The sequence below is a fragment of the Lagenorhynchus albirostris genome, chromosome 1, assembly GCF_949774975.1.
Source record: "Lagenorhynchus albirostris chromosome 1, mLagAlb1.1, whole genome shotgun sequence".
Lineage (NCBI taxonomy): Eukaryota > Metazoa > Chordata > Mammalia > Artiodactyla > Delphinidae > Lagenorhynchus > Lagenorhynchus albirostris.
This window is the reverse complement of record NC_083095.1, coordinates 127,463,191-127,485,347: the sequence shown is the minus strand read 5'-3', so window position 1 is coordinate 127,485,347 and position 22,157 is coordinate 127,463,191. Positions and strand designations below refer to the sequence as shown.

General features: G+C 46.1%; 1 protein-coding gene and 1 long non-coding RNA gene across 3 annotated transcripts in view; one reads left to right on the top strand and one right to left on the bottom strand.

The window, feature by feature from the left end:
* Window positions 1-15,333: 15,333 nt before the first annotated feature.
* On the bottom strand, window positions 15,334-17,514 carry RPLP1 (ribosomal protein lateral stalk subunit P1). Of its 2 annotated transcripts, XM_060153199.1 has the most exons (4): window positions 17,312-17,514; window positions 16,529-16,603; window positions 15,672-15,789; window positions 15,334-15,456 (listed from the first exon to the last, which is right to left on the bottom strand). In XM_060153199.1, the coding sequence occupies exons 1-4, from the start codon at window positions 17,381-17,383 to the stop codon at window positions 15,377-15,379; spliced, it is 345 nt and encodes a 114-aa protein (XP_060009182.1). In that variant the 5' UTR covers window positions 17,384-17,514; the 3' UTR covers window positions 15,334-15,376. The 2 variants fall into 2 exon arrangements, with proteins under 2 accessions (XP_060009182.1, XP_060009185.1); XM_060153202.1 differs by lacking the exon at window positions 16,529-16,603.
* Window positions 17,126-22,157, top strand: part of LOC132522632 (uncharacterized) — a 58,124-nt gene continuing 53,092 nt past the window's right edge. Inside the window, exon 1 of the long non-coding RNA XR_009541302.1 lies at window positions 17,126-18,015. This is a non-coding gene — a long non-coding RNA (uncharacterized LOC132522632). The remainder of the gene's footprint in view (window positions 18,016-22,157) is intronic.

Sequence of the window (22,157 nt, the reverse complement as noted above, 5' to 3'; positions counted from 1 at the left end):
TCATTACAAATAGCTCAATTTCATTTCTTTTTATGGCTGAGTAATATTCCATTGTATATATGTTCCACATCTTCTTTATCCATTCTACCACAATTTATTGATTTGTCCATTGAGTGGTTTCCTCTTTTTGGATCTTATGAACATTCATGTATATGTTTTTTGTCTTCCATTTTTATTGAGATATAATTGACATACAGCACTGTTAAGTTTAAGATGTACAGCATAATGATTTGACTTACAGACAGCAAAAAGTGATCACCACAATAAGTTGAGTGAACATCCATCATCTCATATAGATACAGAACTAAAGAAATAGAAAACTATATTTTTTCTTGTGATGAGAACTCTTAGGATTTACTCTCTTAACAACTTTCCTGTATAACATACAGCAGTGCTAATTATATTTATCATGTTGTACATTACATCCCTGGTACTTATAACTGGAATTTTGTACTTTTCGACTGCCTTCATCCAATTCCCCCTCCCCTCACCCCTCATCACATATAAATTTTTGTGTGGATGTATGTTTCCAATTCTCGTGGATGTATACCTAGAAGTTTCTGGGTCATATGGTAACTCTATGCCTAACTTTTTGAGGAACTGCCATACTTTCTCCAAAGCGACTGCACTATTTTAAGATTCCGCCAACAATGTATGGGGCTTCCAATTTCCCCACATCCTTGCCAACACTTGTTATTGTCTTTTTGTTAATAGCTGTCCTAGTGGGTGTGAAGTGGTATCTCATTAGGGTTTTGATTTGCATTTTCCTAGTGACTGATGATGTGGAGCATCTTTTCATGTGCTTATTGGCCATTTGCACACCTTCTTCGGAGAAATGTCTATTCAAGTCTTTTGTGTATTTTTAAATTGGGTCACTTGACTTGCTGTTGTTGACTCGTAAGTTTTCTTTATATATTCTGGATACAAGTCTCTTATCAGACATGTAATTTGCAAAATTTTCTCCCATTGTGTGGGATGTCTTTTCACTTTCTTGATGGGGTCTTTTGAAGTACAAACATTTTTAATTGTGAGGAAATTCAGTTCATCTATTTTCCTTTGATTGCTGTGTGCCATGGGCTTTGAATCAGTTGCCCTAGCCCCACCTTATGGCCAAGGCCAGGAAATGGAGGCTGCTGTAATTTGAATGGAGGCAACATCTTCCAGCTTCAAAGGCTCTTGATGGGATTCCATATATAGAGTTTAACTTCTCTAGATAAAAACTCTATACCTGCCAAGTTCAATGCCCTCAGAATGAGTGGCACCAGCCATTCATACCTTAGAGCAAACTAGTCCATCAGACCCTTCTCTAAGAGCAGACCGTGCTGGGGGTGGGGACCCTGAAGCCTGGGTGTGCACTACGTGGGTAGAGGCACACGGGAGAGGCAAGCTGGACGTGAGGAAGGCCAAGGTCGCCTCTTAGCTGAGGGAAGTCGCCACCAGCTCTCCTCCATAAGCATTAGCTAGGAGCCTCCCCATTCCCTACCTCAGGCCATACTTTAGGTTTTGCAGCAAAAGGCCCTGCTAAAACGTAAATATGTTTGCAGGATGGGGACACATACTTAGATGGCAGGTGCTAGACTAAGAGGAACCTCCATGTTTATCTCCTGCAGGCCCTCCAGCTGTGCATGGAGAAACAGAGGCCCAGACAAGGCAAGGGACTTACAGCAAATCCACAGCAGGGCAGGGGCCACGTGGCTCTCCCGCTCCCCACAGCCCTCCCACAAGCACCTTGGCCCTCATGGGATCCACAGGCCTCTGACAGCAAACATTGCCCTCGGGCATAGGCAGTTTGCTTGGGCAGAAAGAGGCCCACATAGGTCAGTGTCCCAGGGGGTGAGCCCATGAAGGGCCGCAGCAGGGGGACAGAGCAGCACAGGGCGCCAGACCTTGAGGGGCAGGGGACTCAGCTCTTTGGGACGACCCTGCAAATCACATCTCTCTTAGTAATAGCTGCCGTTCACTGAATGCTCATGAGGTGCCAGGCGCATGCTGAGAAATGTACCCACATCATCACGCTGATCCTCCCGACAGCCCCGTGAAACAGATGCTTTGGTTTTGGTTTTTGCTGAGGCCACTGAGACTCCAAAGTAGTTAAGCGACTTGCCCAGCATCACATAACTATTGATAGAAAGAGCTGAGCGGACTTTCAAATCCAAGTCCGCCAGCTCCAAAGTCAGTGCTCACTACGCTCGTTCTGACTGATTTCTGGAGAGCCCTCTAGTTCTCAGCTCCCATGTGGAGGATGCACTGTGGACCCGTAGGCTCGTGTCCTGCTGCCCACCTCATGCAGCTGAGTTTGCCCAGGAGCAGTCAGAGCCCTGGGTCTGTTCCCAGGGAAGCCTCGGCCCTCTTCCTCTGTCACAGTGCCCCCTACTGCTCACTCCCACTCTCTCTTCTGCCAGACCGTTTAACGCCAAGGGGCTGCCTGTTAACAGAGGCTCTGGGGGTTCCCCCAAATAGGAGCCCCAGTCTCTCACTAACACCCCTGTCTTCTTGAAAGTCCTCTAGGTTTGGAGCAAATCAGAGAGAAAAGTGTGATGTTATTTCTGGGCTTTTAGGTCTGTGCCTAAGGGGCCCAAAACCCCCACATTGTCCTACCCTCCTGTCACAGAGCAGGCCGAGGGGCTTTCCTGGTGGTCCAGTGGTTAAGAATCCGCCTTCCAATGCAGGGGACACGGGTTTGAGCCCAGGTGAGGGAACTAAGATCCCACATGCCGCGGGGTAACTAAGCCCACATGCCACAACTACTGAGCACATGAGCCACAACTACTGAGCACGTGAGCCACAACTAGAGAACCTGCGCGCTGCAGCTACTGAGGCTGCGCACCACAGCTAGACAGAGAAGCCTGCACACCACAACGAAGAGCCCGCATGCCGCAGTTAAGAACCAAAGCAGCCAAAAATAAACTTAAATAAATGTTAAAAAAAATGCAGGCAGAGAGGAACTCTGGACTTTGTATCAGACACTGGAGCTCAGCAACCCAACTCCAATTCTTCATAGTCCTACGGATGTGTGTAAACTGAGTCTCAGTTCCCTGATCTGCCAACTGGAGACAAAAGTGCCCACCTCTCTGCTGTGGGGTGTCTCAAGTCTAATATACAGCAAGTACCCAGTAGCTGAGCGTGTGTCCTTCCTGAGCCTCAGTTTCCTCATCTGCTGATGTCCATTGGCACCTGACCTTCACCCACATTACCTCGCTCAGTTATCACAGTAATACGTAAGGTAGAATAAGGAGAGCTCAGAGGAGTCAAGCAAGTTGCCCAAAGTCACACAACTGGAAAGACGTAGAGCCAGGGCTCCAGGTTCAAGGCTTATAACCACCATGTCACAGTGCCTTCCAGTGGCAAGGTGCCTTATATACTATGAAGTGTGCAGAGTCTGTGCAAAGCTGGGGAGACGTGGAGTAGGAAGAAATTAGAAAAAATAGTACTTAGAAAAATGAAGCCAGGATGGGAAGACTCATGCAGTTTGCATCTATCACAGCAGACTTCCTGGAGGAGGTGGGACTGAACCAAATCTCCCCGTGTCACAGGGTCCAGAGTGACTGGTGGAAAGGAGCCTGGCTGCCCTCCACTTGCCCATCTAGAAATGGGGGTGTTTCCCAACCTTGCAGGGACTGAGAGAGAACAAGGTATAATGGGACTGTCCTGATAGTGAAGACATATATTGATTGTTTATACAGACCAGGCACAGTACTAAGTGCTTTACGCGGATCGTCTCCTTAAATCCCCCAAGAGCCCTGTGGGGTAGGTACCATTATCGTGGCCCCTTTACACTTGAAGAAACTGGCTTTCCCAGAGATTAAGAGGCTTTGCCAAGGTCTCACAGTAATTAAGAGGAGGAGTCAGGATTCAAACCCAGGCTCAGAGCTCTGCTCCTATATGCCCAAGCCACAGCTACACTTCCCCAGGAAGAACGTCCCTGGCTGGGATCCACACTTTCCTGTCATCTCCACGTAGCCATCCCTACTGGACGTTCTGTCTGGTGACTCTTCTCTCAGCTGAGGCAAACATAAAGAAGAAAGACTTCCTTTCTCCCCATGTCCCAGCATCCAGAAGTGGTCAAATGGAGGATGCTTGGAGACTGAACCGGCCTTGCTTGAGGAAGGACAGATTATCTATGTCTCTGTCGCCCCCTCCTGCCCCAAAGGAGAACTTCACAGGACCACAGCTCTTTGGGGAGCACCGCAGTGCAGGCTGGAAAACGAGGTCAGGTGCAGTGCTTCCTAAGACATCCTTGGAGAAGGACCACGCTTTCTTTTTTTTTTTCAACTTTCAATCTGTCATGGACCAATACTTTTTGTTAAAATTCATAAAAATGAATTACTTTAAAAAATGAAATGCTGCTTGAATGATGTGGCACTGTCAAATTGCTATAAAAGTTTCTGAATGCTTCCTCACAAGTTCTCAGTGAGTACTTCCTGTACCTGTCTTCAGGTTAACAATAGTTTGTGAGCCAGCACAGTTCAGGGATCACACTTTGAGTGGCACTGGTCCAAATGGCCACTGGGCAAAATGTCTGCCTGAGGTCCCAGGGCTAGTTATGAGGAATCCATTCCCAAGGGCACTGCCTCAGTAGAGACAGGGACTCTGTGCCATCCTCAGACTTGGGTCCTGATGCTGACCCGGGGTGCATCCCTGGACTTGCAGCTGGATCAGAGGGATAGCATAGGCCTGAGAAAGGGGCAGGGCCCCAAAGACAGCAGTCAGAAGCAAGATCCTGGGTTCTGCACTCTCCATCTGTGAGAGACATGAGCAGCAAAGCTGACGCTGTCAGAGCCAAGGAGGCCTATGGGAAGGCAGATCCTTCCCCTGACAAGCTGAGAGGTAGGGGTGGGGGTCTTAACCTTGCTGTAGGGCAAGGGTGATAGACACCCTGAGCTTAAGTCCAAAATTGGATGGTCACATCACCTTGCCACTCTTAGCTTCCTCTTCCACAGACGCTCTCTGAGATCCTTCCTAAGTCTAATACGCTGTGCTTGTCCAGGAAGATCAACTGCCTTCCCTTAGGGATGGGTCGACAAGGCTGGTTCCATGGCCGAGAGGAGAAACCAGACCAAGCAGAAGGAAAATGGACAGTAGTTGTGCATTGCGGGCTGCCCCCAGGGGGCAAGGAGGATCCAGGGCCGGAAAGGCCAGAGAAAGCCTCTGGGCAGGGTGCACCCAGGGGATGCCTTGGACGGGAGGGATGCTTCTCCCTCAGCTTGGTGGAACTGAAGGAGCACTTGAGGGAAGTAAAACCAGCCCTCTCTACGTTAGCATCGGCTACCTGCACACAGCCGCACTCAACCGGCCCCACCGTCTCTGGTCCCCACCCCCACCTCTAAGAAAAGTCACCCAACAGCTTGAAAGAAAGCAAACAGCTGCAGAGCAAGGAACAAGCTTCCCACTCATTCCCAGCCCAGGTGAACAGGCTGCGAGTTTGTTGACAGAGAAAAAAGTCATCAATTTTTCATGAGCCAGCGAAGGCAACAGAATGTCTCGGGATGTCAACAGTTTCCAGGCAACAAAGACAAACCAAATACACAGTCCCCTCACCTGCAAAGGTGTCTCCTTTACAAGCGTCAGCTTGGATGGGGAGCCGGGAGGAGATGGAGACGGAGGCAAGTGAAACCCCTTGGCAGCCACAACGGCTGATTCAGACGTTGGGGGTTTGTGGTTGTCTGCAGTGACCCCATTAGCAGATCTTGTCAGATGATGACTCAAGGCCAAGCCGGTCTTTGGGGAGGATTCGGGCACATCCATTCATCCATTTATTCAACAAACATTTCTTAGGATCAGTGCTCAGGCCCCGGCCCAGTCTAGCTGGGGAGATGGGCGAGGAAACCACTTCCCCTCACCCTGTGGATGAGAAAGCCAAGAGCTAGAGAGAGTAAGCAACTGTCTCAAAATCACAGGGCCACCTAGAGGCCGAGCTGTACTTGATCCCCCAGCCCAGGTTCTTTGCAGCTGTGCCCGGAAGGAGGTTGGCACAGACACGGTCTCGTCCAGAATTAATGCTGCAAGCTTTCTAGAGCCCTTTAGCCTAAGTGTTCAGAAACCGAATCTAAAACCGAAAAGGAGATCATTAGAATCTCGTCGTGCGGTACATGACTGTTATTTTTAATTATCGAGGTGGTTCTAACCAAAACAGAAAGGATGGCCCTTTCCAGAGCACTTTGTCAGGCCTGGAGCTCCCAGGATGTCTCCTTGTGTTTGCGTTAACGTTTCCCAGTGAATGTCAACGGAGACTCGAGAATAAGTCAACACAGGTCCTCACAGTAAATGGCAAGGCTTCTTAGCAGAGTAAACCGTGTGCTTAGCCTGTCTTAAAAGAATCTTTGCTGAGTAAACAGAAGGAAGGCTTTACTTGAGAGTAAACAGAGCCAGGAGCTGTGGTGCGCCTGAGGGCTGGAAGGCGACTCCACTGGCACTGGCTGCTTCGCGGGGCCCTGGGAGGGAGCTGGCATTGGCCTTGCATGAGGCAGAAGCTTCCCTGCAAGCCCTTCATGCCGCGAGGGGTGTGGGGTGTGGGGACCAGAGAGGTCATGGGACTTATTGATTGTCACACAGCCAGCTGAAGCAGAACCAGACTCTGAAAGGACCCTCAGAAAGGAGAATCTGGGAGTCCATCTCATTTGCTCTGAGGGGTCAAGGAACTTATGTCTTAACCTTCCCAGGACAATTTTTATACTTAAAGACCACTTCAAGGAAGTGAAGCCCTAATGAAGACAGAGGTGAGAAAATATTTTTCGTCCAAATAGGTGACCAACTTTCTGTCTGCAAATATTAATGCTGATTCAATATTGCCCTTAGTGGTAGTGGCTAAGGAAACAAACCTTAATAGCTTCTGGTCCTTTGCCCACACCATAACTTCCTTGATGGCCTTGTTTACATGAGCTTCTCATTTTCCCAAGTAAAAAAACATTTGGGTCTGAAATCTTTGACCCGTAAACTTGTTAGTCTCAAAAACCCAAGTGCAACCACTGACTTAAAATCATCTCAAATAACTTTTCACACACACACGCACACACACACACACACATACACACATACACCAACCAACTTGAAACATTCCACTCTTTGTTTAATTTATGGATTCCTTTCCTCTTTCTTGAAAGGATATGAGAGCATAGATCAAAGTACAAGTATGCTGTGAAGTCATTACAAGAGCCACAAAAAAAGAAAAAAGTTTTTTTTTAAATCAGTACCAAGAAAAGGATGAGGAAGCAAATCCATTATCCATTTAGGTCAATTTAATAGCTGAGCTTGGGCATTAAGCCTGGTGCTGTTTCTCAGGCAGAGAAGCGAGCGTGGTAAGTCACAGAGCTCTTGTTATTATAAGGGAGGCCTGGCTACCAATTCCCTGGAGGATACAAACTTTCTTCTGGTCCTAATTTTTTTTTCTTTTTTAATAAATTTATTTATTTTTGGCTGTGTGTTGGGTCTTCGTTGCTGCGTGTGGGCTTTCTCTAGTTGCAGCGAGCAGAAACTACTCTTCGTTGCAGTGTGCAGGCTTCGCATTGCGTTGGCTTCTCTTGTTGCGGAGCACAGGCTCTAGGCACATGGGCTTCAGTAGTTGTGGCACGCGGGCTCAGCAGTTGTGGCTTGTGGGCTCTAGAGCGCAGTCTCGGTAGTTGTGACACACGGGCTTAGTTGCTCCGCGGCATGTGGGATCTTCCCGGGCCAGGGCTCGAACCCGTGTCCCCTGCATTGGCATGCGGGTTCTTAACCACTGTGCCACCAGGGAAGCCCCTTCTGGTTCTAAATTTAAAAGAATTTTTCACACAAGACCTTATTTAGGAGACAGTAACAACACAACAGCCTCCATAAGTTTTATGGAAAAAGCAGAAGTGGTTTTCATGTGGCCGTTTCTTCCAGCAACCTTGGAGGAAAGCCAAGGGTACAGCAGCTTGCACAGCAGCTCAGTAAAGTTCTTCCTTGTTCTTAGACAAGAAATGAACTTAGCACATTTGACTTTTCCTCTTAATATGCTTAAGTAAATTACACAGGAGGCAAGACCACGTGAAAATGCACTTGGTTTCTTCCTGACTGGGTCACTGGTGGGCACACAAACATGCCTTTACTTTCAAATGGGTGGACTGCCTTACTCACCCCTGGGCGGACAGCCCGCACCCCTACCTGCCTACCTCACCACGCGGGGGCAGCACTGAGCAAGCATCTGGAAGAAAGAAACTTTCAAACATTCCATTTGTAAGCAAAGCCATCCGGCATGAATGCAATTCTACCAATCTACTAATTCCATTAATCCTGAAAATCCAGTATGTTGCTGTTTCCATGGAAATTTAAAGGGTGTAAAAATAAAACAGCTGCTCCAATAGTAGGCATTTTTTCTCTGATGCTCTTTTTAATTTTTTAAATGTCAATCCATCATATGAGATAGCAAAGAAATGCTAACATTTTTTGAACAGGAACTGTGCTAAGTGTTTTACATATGCCATCTCATTGAATCCTACAAGAACTCTATGAGGTAGGTCTCATCATTAACCCCACCATGCATATGAAGAAACGGAGGCACAGAGAGGTTAGACAGTTCTCCTAAGGTCACACAGCCTTATTTAGTGGCAGAGTGGGATTTGAGTCAACCCAGGTAGTCTGACGTCAGAGCCCTTAACCCTCTATCCCAAAAGACTGATGGGATCTCACCGGTGGAAGACATATCTAGTCCACGCTCATTCCCTAAACAAACATTGTCTTATTTATCCCAGCCTCTGCCTAATGCCCAGCAAAGTTTTTCCCTATTTTGAGCTAAAATGCTCTCAAAATTGGTCAGAGTTCTTCCCTCCATAGCTCCTTGGAATAAAGTGAGTTTCTCTTTCATATGAAAGCCCCTCCAATTTTTGAAAAATTAATAATAACGTTCACTGTTGCTCCCCAACCCTCAAACAGCCCTACAGCAAGAACAGGGTCATTACTCCCCATTTACAAATATGTCCCATCCCATTCCTGCTGGCTAATGAAAGTGCTGGACGCTCCTGACATAGAGGTTTCACAACAGATTAGTTGCTTTAATCCACTCACCAGGGTCAGAGACCACATTGCCATTACTAAACCGGACTTAAGAGCTATTAAAAGTAATGCATGGTCATGATTTTTTTAAATGCAAGTAATATGGAAAAGGATGAACTGAAATGGAAAAAAAGTCTCTCTCCTGCCCTGTCCAATCTCTCCTTTCAGAGGTAATCACTGTTGTTACTTTTGAATCCTTCCAGAAATTTTATCTACACATATAAACATATGCACGTGAATCTTTTGGGGTCATATTATGTATAATAGTCTGTAATTTGCCTTTTTCCCTTAACAAGGTGTCACAGATATCTTTCAATAGCAGCACTTCTGTTAATGGCTACATGAAAGCCTCTTCTCATGCACTTTTTTTTCCCTCTTACAAATAATGCTTCAGTGAAATTGTACATATATTTTTGGATGGATTCTTATAAGTGAAATTCCTGAGTGGAAGGTAAGGGCACTTTAAATTCTGAGAGATGGAAACCAATTACACTCCTTAAAAAGTTGTAGTGGGGCTTCCCTGGTGGCACAGTGGTTGAGAGTCCGCCTGCCGATGCAGGGAACACGGGTTCGTGCCCCGGTCCGGGAAGATCCCACATGCCGTGGAGAGGCTGTGCCCGTGAGCCATGGCCGCTGAGCCTGCGCGAAAAAGTTGTAGTCATTTTCACTCAAAGCAACGGTCCACCTTCCAAGTGTTGACAACATGGTTTATAATTCAACTGTTAAATCTTCCTTCAGTATCTGAAGACAGTTATTAATTGTCGTTCTTTTTGTTTTGTTTTTAATTTTTATTTTATAGCTGATTTACAATGTTGGGTTAGTTTCAGGTGTACACAGTCATTCTTTCAAACAATGCTTATTATTCACCACCTACACGGCAGGCACTGCGTGAGGAGCTGGGTTTGCCCTAAACCAGGAGTTCCCAACCCTAGTCATCAAATTCCTCAGGAGAGCTAGTTAAAATGCAGACTCCCTGCCGCCTTCCGGGAGGTCCTGGTTCTTCGACCTGTGGAGGGGCCCAGGAAGCTATTTAGTTGTTGTTTGTTTCATTCGGGTATTTTGTTTTGTTTCGTTTTGTTTAACAGCTTCCCAGATGACTCAGCTAATGATAAGCAGTCAAAAGTAGAACAAATCTTCCCGCTTCTTTCTCTGGGCAAAAAACCGCTTTCTGGAAACCAAGGTGCTGGGAACAGGCAGGATCCACTGCCCCCAAAATAAAAGAACAGGGAGCTACTCCGTGATATTAATTAGTAATGTCCAAACGCCGAAATCTATTGTTGCTCCACACCCCTCAAAAAAACAGCCTTATGGCAGGAATGGGCTCATTATTCCCAATTTACAAATATGCCCCATCCCATTCCTGTTGGTTAATGATAGAGCAGGAATCTCCTGACCTAGAGGTTTCACAACAGATTAGTTGCCTTGATCCACTCACTGGCGCCCGTGACTGCGATGCCGCCGCCAAACCAGACTTAAAAACTTTTGCTAGCTGGATAGATGAGATGGTAACGGGCACGCGCAAAAGCCCCGAGGCGCGCGCGCCCCTAGCGGTCAATAAGCCTCAGTGCAACTGAGTTTGCTTCCTTTGGCCACACTCGGCTTCTAACCCCGCCTCCCGTCCCGCCCCTTCCTCCCAGCGCGGACGTTGATTGGCGAGAGGCGCACTATAAGAATTTGAGCGCGGCTGTCTGAAGCCCAGGCATTAGTGCTAGTTGAGGAGCGTGATTTTTCTGGAATGTATGGCTGAGGAGAGCTGAGAACACTTCACCCGGTAGCCTGGTCTCGGTCTCCAAGTTTTCCTGCATATTCTCCCCTCATGCTAGGCGATGTAGACGTGATGGGGGAGGTGACAGGTCACGGTGTCCAGAAGGAAGTTTGCAGGCTGCGGGGCGCCACTCCTTGCTTCTGCTGTCCCACCTGCTGAGAATTCCACATTCATCAATAAGGCGTGGCTCTGGCATCACCTGGGGGAATGCCGGGACGCTCTCGTTTGAGTCCGCGGACCCGGGTCTTGCGGATTTAGGATTATGGAATGTGTAAAGCCAGAGCTGGTACCAGCGTCTGGCGCCTTCAGTCCTCATGTGGGTCCGTGGGTTCCCATCTCAGGGCCTGAACACCTACATCGTACCTGGCAACCTGGAAGGTGTGTACTAAGTGTGAATTAGTACGCAGCTTCCAGGTTGTGTACGAAGTGTGAATTGACTGAACGAGGCTTGTGGTAGGGGGCAGGCCGGCTGCAGTGGAAAGGGCATTCGCTAGTCCAGAGACTTGGGTTCCACTTCTGGCTTGGGCAGTCACTGCTGCTGAGCAAGGTCTTCCTTTTGTCTGGGCACTGATTACCTTCCGTGTGATAGGAGAGGGTTTGGCTCTGATAAATATAATAGTAACGCCAACAATAAGCCAGGCGTTGTGGTTAAGTACTGGGGATACAGGTGAGCAACACGGCCCTGATCCCTGAACTCACTTCATGGAGGCAGGAAGATATTGAAGAAACTGTCAAAAATGCACAATTACACATTTACTTTTAAGAAGTGGTATATAGGGAACTTAGGGCAGAGATTTAACATAGCCTGGGGTGGGCTTCCTGAGGCCAGGAGTAGAATTAACTGGGGTAGGTAGTAGATGACCCAGGGAGATGGGGGATATAGCAAGTGCAAAGATCTGGAAGGTGAAAGACAGACGTTTCTTACCTTAATTGGACATCTTAATAACCCTCAAAGTATACAAGTAAGAGGAGTGGAAGTTTCAGTGAGTTAAATTGAGTAGAACTTGGAGGATTCTTTGGAAGCTCATAACTATTTGAGCAATCCTGTGAAACTATGTGATGGCCCCTGAGCCTGTGTCCTGACATTAGTGTTCCATAAGGTTGCTGAATCTGACCTGAACAGTCCAGGTTCCATGATGCATGCTCTGTGTGTCTGTGTTCTTAATCTGAGGGGCATCTCCTGGCTATTTCAGAACTAAAAACGTCAGTCTTCTCTTAAAAGCAGCCCCTGTCTATATCAAGCTTAAGTGTCCAGGCTTGATTGCAAAGATACGATGAGAGAGAAGTAGCTTGCAAAGTGACAGAAAATGGCCACTGTACCTTACGTAGCACGTGTATGGAGGGGACACCAGGTCTGGTAGAAGAAATTCTGATTTGAGACAACTGAGGTGGCAGGCCCTGCACTAGCTGCGTGAACTTGACAGGGGTCTCAAACTCTCCAATGGGGTCTTGATATATAAACAGGGCTAATTAAGTTATCCTGACATGTAAAGTTCAGAATGGGAGAATGTGTGAAAGTTATTTCTAAATTATAAAGTGCTACCCAACCAAGTCAATAATCACCTGGTCACCTTGTTCCCTTACAATTTTACTGTATATGCTCCTTCAAATTATGGGAGAGAAAGGATCTGACACATTTTATTTGAAGTTGTAGCAACATACCAAGTTGTTTTATTGCATAAATATTTTGAATTCTTTCAATTGGTTTTCTTTTCCAAAAGGTGGTTTTAAAACTTCACATTTCAATCTCTCCTTACCATTTTTTTTTTTTTTTTTTTTTTTGCGGTACGTAGGCCTCTCACTGTTGTGGCTTCTCCCATTGGCGGAGCACAGGCTCTGGACACGCTGGCTCAGTGGCCATGGCTCACGGGCCTAGCCGCTCCGCGGCATGTGGGATCTTCCCGGGTCGGGGCACGAACCCATGTCCCCTGCATTGGCAGGCGGACCCTCAACCACTGGGCCACCAGGGAAGCCCTCTCCTTACCATTTTTAGCTGAGAAGAACAAAAAAAAGAAAGAAACAGTTGATAGGCACTTCGGATTTTTTTAAAAACCTATCCCATTGTCCAACATATTCTGTGGACTTTTTTAAAATATTTTTTTTAAATTTTTATTTGTTTTTGGCTGTGTTGGGTCTTTGTTGCTATGCGCGGGCTTTTCTCTAGTTGCGGCGAGCACAGGCTTCTCATTGCCGTGGCCTCTCTTGCTGCAGAGCACGGGCTCTAGGCACGCGGACTTCAGTAGTTGCGACACACGGGCTCAGTAGTTGTGACTCGCAGGCTCTAGAGCACAGGCTCAGTAGTTGTGGCACAGGGGCTTAATGGCTCTGTGACATGAGATCTTCCTGGACCAGGGCTCATACCCGTGTCCCCTGCCTTGCTAGGCAGATTCTTAACCACTGCACCACCAGGGAAGCCCCTGCGAACTTTTTAAAAAGTTGTTTTCTTAGGTGGTTTGTCAATGAACATGTCTGTTCCCAAGATTCTTCAGAACACGAGGATTAGAGCCCATATACCTGATGCTGGCTTCCTGCTAATGCAGGATTATTAGAGGGGTGAGTGAGCTGGCCGTGGACCTAGGTATGCTTTCAGTAGCCACAGGAGATGTGAATAGAATTTTAAGAACAAGAAACTGTTTAAAAAGTAACAAGTATGCTTGGTGAACATCAGAAGTGTGAAACTAGTTATTAGAAACCAAGCAGGTACGCAGCCCTCAAGTGTCATAGTAAACCAACCATGATTGGGCAGGATCGGCAGGGAGCAGGCTTGGGAAGCACAAGGTTGCACCTGGGATTCTGGAAAGCAGGGACGCCAGCTGTGCTCCTTGTGCCTTATGCAGAAGAAAAATAACATTTGCCTGCCAGCAAGCATGACTTTGTTCATTCTGTAACATGAAGTAGATATGATTTCCGTTTTGCAAAGTGGAAATCAAGGCTCAGAGAACTGAAAGGTGGGTGGGACTGGACAGGCTTTATTACTTATATCAAATGAATAAAACACTGGCATTCCTATATGTGGATGTGGGTCCCCTAATCTGATTATCAGATCATTCTTTGGAAAGGTTTTTTTAGCTCTATTAATTTTTACTATATTAAATATTTCTTTTAAAAAGCTGGGCCATCCATTAGGCCATGTTAACATGAGTCTTGCTAGAGTGAACATTTGCGATTGTATTGTTTGGTTTGGCTAACTTAAATTTGTAATATCCCAATTTACCACTAATTTTCAGCTGTTTTAGATGCTGTGCTTTCCTTTATCTTGTATTCTCTTTAACCCATCCAAAAAATATTTCAGCTAAATTAAACGTGGGTGTTCCCTCCTTGAATGCTAAATGCAAGGAACCCGCTAACTCAACTCTAGAGGATGTACTCTCATCACTACAGAGAAAGCTAAGGGGCAGGAGCATGGGGAGATGCAGTTAAAGTAGGCTTTGCAGTCATTGCCTGGCTTTAATCCTTCCAGGCACTTACTACTTTGTAACCAAAGGCATGAAAACCTCTGAGCTTCTACTTACCCACCTGACATGGGGTCTTACCAGCATGGGATTGTTGTACAGAACGACGCTTGAGATTAGCACAGTGGTGGCCTTCATTTAGGTGAGCTATGGATGAGGAAAGTGAGGAAAAGTAGGCACTTACCACACGGATGTAGATCATCTTTGTTTTATGACACATTCCTTAGTGCTCCGCGATGCCCTTTTCCATGTCTAAATTTGAACAATGACATCTATGTTCTCTCATTGTACCCAGCCACCTCAGGCCCTAATTTACCCTACCTTATCTTTTTTATCAGATATGAATGCCTTAATCTCTTTAAAAATTTGAGCTTTACAAAAAGAGTAACGAGCTATATGTGTTATTTACTAAGACTTGCTTTTAAATCTCACCCTGTTAAGAATTCCTCCATATCTGTAGTTTCCACCGCTGATAACTGAGGGCCACTTATTTGATGGACCTTTGAGTTTTATTTTTCAGCACTGCTTTAAACATTACCAGAGATGTATCTTGATGTCCAATTTTACAAGATACACCAGCCACTTGCCCAAATGGCTATAGTAACATGTACAAATGGTCCTGTACGCTGGAGTGATGGCGGTCGGGGCCAGAAAGTCCTGCTCAACTCCTCAATCCCATGTCCCCATCTATTAATTGCACAGATGTCCCAAGTGCCTGGCACCTAACATGCTCTGAATACACAAGAATCATGTTATATAAATCCAAGTTCTAGGGTGGCCCTGGCATTTTGAAAAGCAAACCAATTTCCACTTCATACCACCATTCAATCACCTCTTCCCCCAAAGCTACTTCATGTTAGTTTTTCAAAAATCTGAGGCCTGGATCACCCCCAACAGTGGCTCTTATTCAGGTCTAGAGGACAGAGCCTGTAATCATGAAGTCATGCGGGAAGTCTGGACAAGGTGTCTGCTCTGAACCCTTCTCCTCCTGCGTCTCCATGCAGTTCTCAATGCTGCACCCAGCTTCTTCTTTCAGGAAGACACCACTGAAAGCCAAAGTTCATCTTTACACAACACATCCCCAGAACTATCAGTAAGACGAACAGCAGCAAAGAACTCAGCTTTTTATTGAACGTGCTACTAAAGAGGTTTAGTCAAAAAGACCAAAGCCCATGTCATCATCAGACTCTTCAGATTCTTCTTTCTTTGCTTCCACTTTCTTCTCCTCAGCTAAAAACAAAACAGAAAATAGTCAGTTACCTCTCTAAAACTCCAAGAGCTCCAGGCCCTTCAACTTTCGTGGTCAAAAATACCCTAGATTTCCCTCATCAAACTATGCCTCTGGTTTTAAGATTTCTATACATCATCTACTCTTAGCAAATGAAGAACAATTTTGCCTATATATAATACTTCTAATCTCCACACTCTGATACCAAGTTTCCTACCTGGGGCAGCAGTGGTGGAGGGGGCAGGACCTCCTGCTGGTGCAGCACCAGCTGCTGGGGCAGGTCCACCTGCCCCCACATTGCAGATGAGGCTCCCGATGTTGACATTGGCCAAAGCCTGCAATACATACGCATATATAGGTAAACGCTTAGTCCTGTCCTTTTGTTCCAGCACCAAAATGCTGGCTTAACTTGCTAGGAGAAATTTCAAGCTTCCTTAAACACTCAAACCAGGATGCTTTCCACAGTTCATGACTCCTCCTCAGAGTGAACTCAATTTTTTATACTACTATGCACTTCTAGGACTTTTCCCAAGGGAATTCACTGAAGATGATTTAGGAACAATGTGTCCAATCTTTCAAGTCTCACGGTTGAAGGACACAAGGTGAATAGTTAGAGGCTATCAATTTCACTTGCCAGCGATTAAAAACCTACACAAGGTAGCCAGTGCTAAGTTCCTTGGGTAGGAATCTGGTTTTCATTAGTCTTTTATATTCCAACACAAAATATGTGGTCAATAAAAGGCCATCACCATGCTGGCAGGATTTGCTTGGAACAGCACAGGTGGTATTACCTCCTGGGTGACCCTTTTATGAAGGAATGATCTAGTTAATATATTTTCCTCATGATTTTAGAACACAAGGAAAGAGACAGCAGAGTCTGAGACCAAGAGAAAAAGACAAAGTCATGACAAAGCAAAACCTTAATTCGCTCCCAGAGAGAGAAATGTGAGGAAATCATTGCTCATACTTGGACAAGTCCAGTGGAATTCTGGCACTTCTGGAGTTTAGCATAAGCACCTGACTTAACGGTCTTCCAAAATTTACTTCTCCAAATCACTGCCACCGTCACCTTACCTTTGCAAACAAGCCTGGCCAGAAAGGTTCAACATTTACACCGGCTGCTTTAATGAGGGCATTGATCTTATCCTCCTAAAACAAATAAAAACGGCAATCCATCATACAGCAAAGTTTAGCTTTCGTAAATGTCTCCGAAATATTGCAAATTGAAAGCAAATCACTCTTAACGTGGGTACCAAACTACGTTTACCCAGTTCAAATATTCTACCGGCATCGCATGTATGCTAATTTAAAACGACTCTTTCTTCCACTCTAAAGGCAAAAAAAAAAAAAAAAAAAAAAGCCTCTGCTCTTGTGTGCCAGGTATTTTGCACGGCCTCGAGTTCATCGCTGCCACTTCACAGGCTGGGACCTGCCCAAGTCACGCTGCTATTTTAAGATGTGAGGCAAGGCCAGAGGTGGAGCAGAGCCTCCACACCACGCAGCCAGGCCCCAGGGGGTCTTCTCAAGAGCACGAAAGGAAATCACACCAAATGGAGGTATAAAGCGTCCTGGAGCATTTTCTAGCTGCGGATGAGGCTGCCCACGTGTTGCACAAATTACTCTAGAGATTGTCAAAACCGGAGCGCGCCGCCGCCAAGTAAAAGCCACTCCCTCCGGGGCGGGCACGTGGCCGAGGCCCCAGGCCGCCCGCACATGGGACCACCCGATGGGCGCCCATCCCGCCCGTCCCCCTCCGTCGGGGTGTCGATGGCTGCGGCTCCGGCCAGAAGAGTCCGCCCCGGACGCCTGCGAGGGCGGGTAACCTGCACCCCGCCACCGGCCCACGCCCGCACTCACCGTGACCGTCACCTCATCGTCGTGTAGGATGAGGGCCGAGTAGATGCAGGCGAGCTCCGAGACGGAGGCCATGGTGCGGGCGAGGGCTAGGCAGGGTCTGCCGGGCGCGGTGCTAGTCGCCGGATGAAGTGAGGGCCTCACCCCAACGCGGCCTTAGCTTCCTCGGAAGGACCGAGCACCTTAGCGGAAACTGAGGAAAAGGAAGTACCCTTCTTCGCGCAGCCGCTTATACAGGCCACGCGGACCAATCGGCGCCCGAGCTTGCCGGAAGAGGCGGGACTAGAGACTCTCGCGACAACACACCAAAGACGCCTGCGCAAGCGCGTATCTCGCTCGTTTGCGGGTTCAAAAAGTTGCTAGGCGCTTGCAGACGCCAGTTCCCGTGGCTTGGGTAAAAACTCAGCTTGTGAACAGTAAAAATATTTTTAGCAAAAAGTTACCTAGATAAATAGGTATCACTCCCACCTCCTGTAGCCCGTGTGAGAGTGTTTGAGCAGGCAGTGACCTGCTGAAGAGCAGGAAATAGGTTTTAACCTGGAGGTCCCGGTGCTTAGCGCAGCTTCTCGGATAAAATACTAAGTGAATATAGGAGAAAATGAGAAACCTGCAACGTTACTGTAGCACAGGCATTTGAGCGCCTACTGTGACCCAGGCACTGAGCCACACTCTGCAAGGATTCATTTAATCCTCACCCAGCATAAGAGGTAAGTACTATTATCTCCATTTTGTGGGTGGCAAAACTAAGGTGTAGGCCCGGTAACTACACAAGATTCCTCAGTTACTATGAGGCCGAGCCTGGATTTGGAATCTAGGAACCTAAATTCAGTGCTTCCTTCTTGTGTGTGCAGAGAGGGATGGGTTTGGGGATTATGAGTAAATTTTGTCTTTTTTTTTTCCTCCCAAAGCATAAAAGATATATTAGGAATATATGGGAACTTTCCACTTCAGGTTCATTTTTTTTTTTTTTTTTTGTAAATAAGGGACCCCGTGGTTGGATGTAAACGCCTTGAAACTGTACTTGTGATGTTAAAAGACCTCTTGATGTAACTGCTGTCTGGCTAGGTGCTCTATTGCCTTTTTGTGTCCTTTGAAGCTAACGAAACAGGTGTTGGGTTCATGCTGAGAGGTTTTCTTTAGAATTTTTTAAATTGAGGTATAATTGATATATTAGTTTCAGGTGTACGACATGATATTCGCTATTCGTTTATATTGGGAAGCGATCATCATAGTAAGTCTAATTAACATCCATCAATCATACATAGAGAACAAATTTATTTGTGTGTGATGAGGTCTACTCTGTAAGCAACTTTTCATTGTGTGGTACATTATTAACAGTAGTCACCATGCTGTACCTTACATCCCCATGACTTATTTATTTTATAACTGGAAATTTGTAGCTTTGATCCCCCTTCACCAATTTCACTCAGCCCCGCATCCCCACCTCGGGCAACCACAAATCTGTTTCCTGTATCTATGAGCTTGTTTTTTGTTTTTTAGTTTGTTTTTTGTCTGTTTGTTTAGATTCCACATATAATGAAGTCATACGGTATTTGCCTTTCTCTGACTTATTTACTTATTTCACTTAGCATAACGCTCTCAAGTTCCACCTGTGTTGTCTCAGATGGCAAGAGTTTATTCTTTTTTTGCTGAATAGTATTCCATCACATTTTCCTTATCCATTCATCCGTTGGTGGACGCTTAGGTCGTTTCCATGCATTGGAGATTGTAAATAATGCTGCAGTGAACATGGGGGTGCAGGTATCTTTTCAAGTTAGTGTTTTTCATTGTCTTCTAGTAAATACTCAGAACTTCTGGATTTTTTTTTTTCCCCTATGGATCTAACTCATGTTTAATAGCACCGATGTGTAGCAGGGACACAAGGTTGACTGATGGAGCCCTGCCCTAGGGGCTCACAGTCCATTCAGAGACACAAGTCTTACAGCGCTGGGCGTGAGTGCTGAAGCAGCCAAGTGCACGAGTGGGCATGGAGGCAGGACTGCTGAAGAGCAGAGGGGAGGGCAGCGTGGGCCCAAACAAGACTGGCTGCTAATGCAGCAGGCAAGTGCCTGGAAGGGAGCAGAGACTAGTGAGGAGGCCCTGCACCTCACCCTCCTGCATCGCAGCTGTCCCAGTGGGCCAGGGCTGCTGGTAAGCCCGTACGTAGGGAAGCACCCTTCTCTGCCAAGACACCCTCCCACTTACACTGAATAGTGAGAGCAGCTGCTTCCTCCATGCAGCCTTCCTTAACTTCCAGTCCAGAGGACAGGGGACCTAGGGAGCAAAGACTGGGGCAGGGGTCAAAGCAGATACTACAGGAGTTACGTCCAAAAGGGCTGGCATGGCGGACCCAGTCCAGTCCCAGGCAGAACCGAAGGGGGTGGGTTTGGGGGGGGAGTAGTTACAAGGACTGTACAAACTGGATGGGGACTGATCTATGCAGCTCTTTCCAACTAGCAGGAACAGGCCAGGTGAGAAGGCACTCCCCAACGAGGTGTGGGGATGCAGCCAGAGAGCCCGGTGGGAGGCAGCCTCTGGGCCACTGAGGGAGTCAGAGAATGAGGGGCACAGGGCAGAGGCCATTGTCCTGCTGTGCCCTTGGGTGGCAGTTTAAGGGGAGCCGTTTGTGCCCAGACACGGTAGACCCCAAACAAGTGCATCTCCTGCCCAGCAGTGGGGCAAGTGGACGGGGCACTACCTGGTGCACTATATCTAGAGTTGGCTGGCAATGCCACACTGTCCTGACAGGGGGCCGTGGGGTTCCCTGGCCACGCAGGCCGCTTCATGTCAAGGGGGCACTGCCACACCTGCCCGGGCCGTGTTCGGAATCCAGTGCTGTAGGTTTGGGTGTGGGCCAGATAATAGTAGTTTTAATTTTTGAAGGAACCTCTGTACTGTTTTCTGTAGCGCCTGCACCAATTTACATTCCCACCAACAGTGCGTAAGGGTTCCCTTTCTCCACATCTTCACCAACACGTGTTAGCTCTTGTTGATGAGAGCCAATCGTAACAGGTGGGAGGTGATAGCTCATTGTGGTTTGTGTTTCCCTGATTGTTAGTGATGTTGAGCACCTTTTCAAGCACCTGTTTCCCATCTGTATGTCTTCTTTGAAAAAATACCTATTCAGATCTGCCTGTTTTTTAATTTGATTGTTTTTTTGTTATTGAGTTGTATGAGTTTGGTTTTTTTTTTTTTTGGCGGTACGTGGGCCTCTCACTGTTGCGGCCTCTCCCGTTGCGGAGCACAGGCTCCGGACGCGCAGGCTCAGCGGCCATGGCTCACGGGCCCAGCCGCTCCGCGGCATATGGGATCTTCCCAGACCGGGGCACGAACCCGTGTCCCCTGCATCGGCAGGCGGACTCTCAACCACTGCGCCACCAGGGAAGCCCGAGTTGTATGAGTTTTTAATATATTTTGGATATTAACTCTTTGTCAGGTACATGATTTGCAAATGTCTTTTCCCATTCAGTAGGTTGCGTTTTCATTTTGTTGATGGTTTCCTTTTCAATGCAGATGCTTTTTAGTCTATTGCAGTACCACTAATTTGTTTTTGCTTTTATTGCCTTTGCTTTTGGAGTCAGATCCAAAAAATCATCACCGAGACCTGTGACAAGGAGGTTACTGCTTTATGCTTTCTTCTAGGAGTTTTATGGTTTCAGGCCTTACATTCAGTTCTTTAATCCATTTTGAGGTAATTTTTTGTGTATTGTGTAAGATAGTGGTCTTTCATTCTTTTGCATGTGGCTGTCTAGTTTCCCAACAGCATTTATTGAATATGGTATATTCTTAGCTCCTTTGTCATAAATTAATTGACTGTATATGCACGAGTTTATTTCTGGGCTCTCTATTCTGTTCCATGGATCTATGTGTTTGTTTTTATACTGTTTGATTACTATAGCTTTGTGATGTCTCCAGCTTTGTTCTTCTTTATCAAGATTGCTTTGGCTATTCAGGATGTGTTGTGGTTCCATATAAATTTTAGGGTTGTTTTATTTCTGTGAAAAATGCCATTGGAATTTTGACAAGGATTGCATTGAACCTGTAGATTGCTTTGGGTAGTATGGACATTTTATCAGTATTCTTACAACCATGAGCATGGAATATCTTTCCATTTATTTGGGTCTTCGGTCTTTCATCAGTGTCTCAACTTTTCCTTTATTTTTGATACTTTGAATTGTCTACAACGTGTACGTGTATCATTTATTACATATCTGAACCTTAAATTTAACTCCTACTAACAAAATGGTAATCTTTACATTTCATCAGTTATTTCCCTCTTGGAATTTGCCTAGTTTCCTGGAAAGGTGATTCCGTTTTTTGTTTTTTGTTTTCCCCAGGAACCTGCTTTGTTTAATCAATGCCATTATCTCATCATCCCTGACCAAACATTTCCATTGGAATCCCCCAATTTAGAGTCCCACTTGGGTTCATCTTAGCCACAAATGTAAACATATCTTAATATCCCAAACTTTTTAGAAAGCTTTTTAAAAAAACATTATCAAGGTTTCTAAAAATAAAACTTGTTTTGAGTGTTCATCTAAATCTAGGAAGCAATTATAGTGGAATTTGGGAGGGAAAACATAAAGTTATTGAAAAATTCAAACGTTTCCAAAGCCAGAATGAATCAGTCCAAAACATACTTCCCTCACCAGTGTACTTAACAAAAAACCGATCTCGTGAATATAATACATATCAACACACAGTAAAACAAGATTTTTCCCATTTTAAACTATACTAATAAGAAATAGTTTTTTTTAATTGTAGTTGTTTTACAATGTTGTGTTAATTTGTGCTGTACAGCAAAGTGATTCCTTTATACATATATGTACATTCTTTTTTTTAACATTCT

Bases quoted from the DNA above. Each gene is read 5' to 3' on its own strand.
- RPLP1 (XM_060153199.1), bottom strand. From the start codon at position 17,383: ATGGCCTCCGTCTCGGAGCTCGCCTGCATCTACTCGGCCCTCATCCTA. The intron at 16,604-17,311 runs GTGAGTGCGGGC...TATTTGTTTTAG, and splicing joins ACGATGAGGTGACGGTCACG to GAGGATAAGATCAATGCCCT. The intron at 15,790-16,528 runs GTAAGGTGACGG...TATGTATTGCAG, and splicing joins GGCCAGGCTTGTTTGCAAAG to GCTTTGGCCAATGTCAACAT.